The following is a 4,089-nucleotide window of genomic DNA, read 5'->3' as shown; positions in this document are numbered from 1 at the left end:
GTTACTAGCTTGAAATAGGTTTGTGCTGGCTATAATCTACTATGATGTCTTGTTTATTGGATATACTAATATATTAGATTACCGGGCACTAAATGGACCACCACAATTTTAAAAGTGGTCGATTTATTACCTATTAGCTATCTAGATTATAACCTTTAGCTGGTATTTAATCAATCGTATAAATATGTATGTATGTATATGTGCATGTATAAATATGTATGTATGTGTATGTATATATGTATGTATATGTGCATGTATAAATATGTATGTATGTATATGTGTATGTATAAATATGTATGTGTATGTATATATGTATGTATATGTGTATGTATAAATATGTATGTATGTGTAGGTATATATGTATGTATATGTGTATGTATAAATATGTATGTATGTGTATGTATATATGTATGTATATGTGTATGTATAAATATGTATGTGTATGTATATATGTATGTATATGTGTATGTATAAATATGTATGTATGTGTATGTATATATGTATGTATATGTGTATGTATAAATATGTATGTATGTGTAGGTATATATGTATGTATATGTGTATGTATAAATATGTATGTATGTGTATGTATATATGTATGTATATGTGTATGTATAAATATGTATGTATGTGTATGTATATATGTATGTATATGTGTATGTATAAATATGTATGTATGTATATGTGCATGTATAAATATGTATGTATGTATATGTGTATGTATAAATATGTATGTGTAGGTATATATGTATGTATATGTGTATGTATAAATATGTATGTATGTGTATGTATATATGTATGTATATGTGTATGTATAAATATGTATGTATGTGTAGGTATATATGTATGTATATGTGTATGTATAAATATGTATGTATGTGTAGGTATATATGTATGTATATGTGTATGTATAAATATGTATGTATGTGTATGTATATATGTATGTATATGTGTATGTATAAATATGTATGTATGTGTATGTATATATGTATGTATATGTGTATGTATAAATATGTATGTATGTATATGTGCATGTATAAATATGTATGTATGTATATGTGTATGTATAAATATGTATGTGTAGGTATATATGTATGTATATGTGTATGTATAAATATGTATGTATGTGTATGTATATATGTATGTATATGTGTATGTATAAATATGTATGTATGTGTAGGTATATATGTATGTATATGTGTATGTATAAATATGTATGTATGTGTATGTATATATGTATGTATGTATATGTGTATGTATAAATATGTATGTATGTGTATGTATGTATGTATGTATGTATATGTGTATGTATAAATATGTATGTATGTGTATGTATGTATGTATGTATGTATAAATATGTATGTATAAATATGTATGTATGTATATGTGTATGTATATGTGTGTATGTATATATGTATGTATATGTGTATGTATATGTGTGTATGTATATATGTATGTATATGTGTATGTATATGTGTGTATGTATATATGTATGTATATGTGTATGTATAAATATGTATGTATGTATATGTGTATGTATATATGTATATATGTATGTATATGTGAATGTATAAATATGTATGTATGTATATGTGTATGTATAAATATGTATGTATGTGTATGTATATGTGTATGTATAAATATGTATGTAAGTATATGTGTATGTATAAATATGTATGACTATGTATGTATAATTGTATGTAAGTATATGTGTATGTATAAATAAATATGTATGTATGTATGTATGTATGTATATATATATATATATATATATATATATATATATATATATATATATATATATATACACACATACATACATACATACATACATACATATATATATATATTATAATCTAAATTACAAAATACTAGTTATCCTCCTTCTTATGTAGACTGCTATTATATTTGCACTTAGTGTAGATGGGTGTAACATTACACACATTTGTTGTAGTATTGTATAGATACAATTATCTCTTACGCTGATAATTACATTTGAAAGCCCACATTTATTACCCTGCATTAGTCACTGTCACGCTGTATGTCGATCTTCACCTCTGCTGAATTTCACAGATTTTAAACATTTTAATGTCACAAAACTATTGTCTTGACTTTGAATTGTCAGCACCAGCTTCTTGGCATTGTCACCCATCTTCACTTGCCATTATGTTTCCATCTCACTTTCACTACATTAATAATAACATTTTCTCATATCTGATGGTGCTGCCGCATATTTTATACATTTATTAGAAACACAGAAAGTGAAATACCCCTATTATGTTTCATGAAAGGGCTGTCACCACCTTCCATAATACAATAACTTGCCAGCCGCCCCAAATATCCCTCCTGCACACAAAACAGTACTTACGTGCCCAGGACCTCCCTGAACTCAAACATCTTCTTCACATCCTCCACCTGCTTTTTCCAAGTGGTGCTGTTCTCTCCGTTTTCCCGAGCCATGGCTGGCACCAAGCAATACACCACAGATCTGGCAAAGTTAGCTGTGGCAGCCCCTTGTCTATATCTCAATTCCTGTTTTTTTACAGACTTCCTGTTTGCCCAACCACTAAATATTAGCAAAGCAGTCTCTTCTGACAAGGAGGGTGTCAGTCATGTACTTTCTTCACTGCAGATGGTCAGCTTGCCCTGTGCTTCTCCTTGATCCAGTGTTGTGCTGCTGAGAGATGATCTGCAGGGAGGAGACACTCAGTGGGAGCCTGCTGTGACCCGAGGAGTAGTGCAGTGGGTGTTGCAGTGGGCAGATGCTACTATGGCTGCTACACACAGTGCACTGAGGAGCTTACCCTCTGCATACAGCACATGGGTAGTATTAGATGGTGCCTGTGCAGCTTTGGAGTGTAGGATGCTGCTACAGTCCTGGCTCATACAACTCACTGTGCAGTTTACCCTAGTGGGAGCTGGATCTGACCTCCCTATATGAGCAGTGCAGCAATAAGCTTGAGGTGTTGAGTTGCAGGCTGGAATGATGATCTACCTGCTGCTAGCCCTGGCACACACAGCCCCCTAGTGCACTTAAACAATACCAGTGCCAGTCTGCTTTGAAGTCAGCAGCAGTAAAGTGCCAACTTGAGTATGAAAACTTGCTGCTGTACACAGCTACAGGCTCAGACAGCTGTGACCTCTGGAAGAGTGCAGTACCAAGGTGCAGGGTGGCATGCTATGATGCAGCTCACAGTATTGGGGCACTGTTACCCAGGGTGGGGTGAGCATGCGCTTACCTCCCTCTAGCAGCAGTGCAGACTTGCAGGGTAGGACGGTGCTGTACCTCCTGACACTCAGCCCCACCAGTGTCGGTCGTTATGGGGATAAATAGTGATCCTGGACAGATGCCTCCTGCTGCCTAACTGGAGATTGTTCGCATTGCAGCAAATCCCGCGCACGTCAGGCAGACTCTTGTCCTGTGGGCTGGTCCAGTAGCCGCATTTGGCTCTGAGCCTTTCTGACAAAATATAAATGATCCCGGCAGCCAGACTGCAAGGACTCTGCCGGATAGAGGGACTGGGAAGCAAGCGAGGCGGCGGCACGGCCCCGGAACGTGCATGAGATGAAGGCACTTATTAAACGCGGCTGGGAGGTGGCGCGGCCCCGGAACATGTATAGCGCGATTAATTATACATAGGGAACCTCTCAGCTATGCTTTTTCTTTACTTATAAAAAGTAGAAGTTCGTCGTTTATCAGATTAAAATATTAAGTAATAGATCAACTAAAATAGACATTAGCTGCCTGTTGTGGTTTCAACTTTAACAGCAACATCCCCTTTGCATTTCAGTTTAATCTAGAAGTAGAAGATTCCATGATTAGCTGATTATTGTTCCCTCAGTGAAACAGTATTTTCCAAAGATTACTGGTTAAAGCTACGTGCAAAGTCAATGCTGCTCGATGCATATGAAATAATAGCAATTTAGGCAAGGTATTAAAACTTTATATATTTAGAATATGGTGTAAAGATCATACCACGCTATTTATTTTAACTGGCTGAAGTATTTGTGGAAAAGACAAAAAGCAACACAAATCTTAGTCAGCAAACCACGTTTTTCTTAAAACAAAAAAAAATAAAAAATTTTAAG

The 4,089-nt window shown here is 34.2% G+C and overlaps 1 protein-coding gene across 1 annotated transcript in view; it reads right to left on the bottom strand.

Annotated features, from left to right (window-relative positions):
• CAMK1D (calcium/calmodulin dependent protein kinase ID) overlaps positions 1-3,536 on the bottom strand; it is a 782,349-nt gene extending 778,813 nt beyond the window's left edge. Inside the window, exon 1 of the mRNA XM_053716475.1 lies at positions 2,369-3,536. Coding sequence (XP_053572450.1) covers positions 2,369-2,460 — 92 coding nt within the window. The 5' untranslated portion in view covers positions 2,461-3,536. The remainder of the gene's footprint in view (positions 1-2,368) is intronic.
• Positions 3,537-4,089: the final 553 nt, after the last annotated feature.

This window comes from Bombina bombina, chromosome 6 (genome assembly GCF_027579735.1).
Source record: "Bombina bombina isolate aBomBom1 chromosome 6, aBomBom1.pri, whole genome shotgun sequence".
Taxonomy (NCBI): Eukaryota; Metazoa; Chordata; class Amphibia; order Anura; family Bombinatoridae; genus Bombina; species Bombina bombina.
Note: the sequence above shows the minus strand (reverse complement) of the source record. Positions and strands in the feature narration are given on the sequence as shown.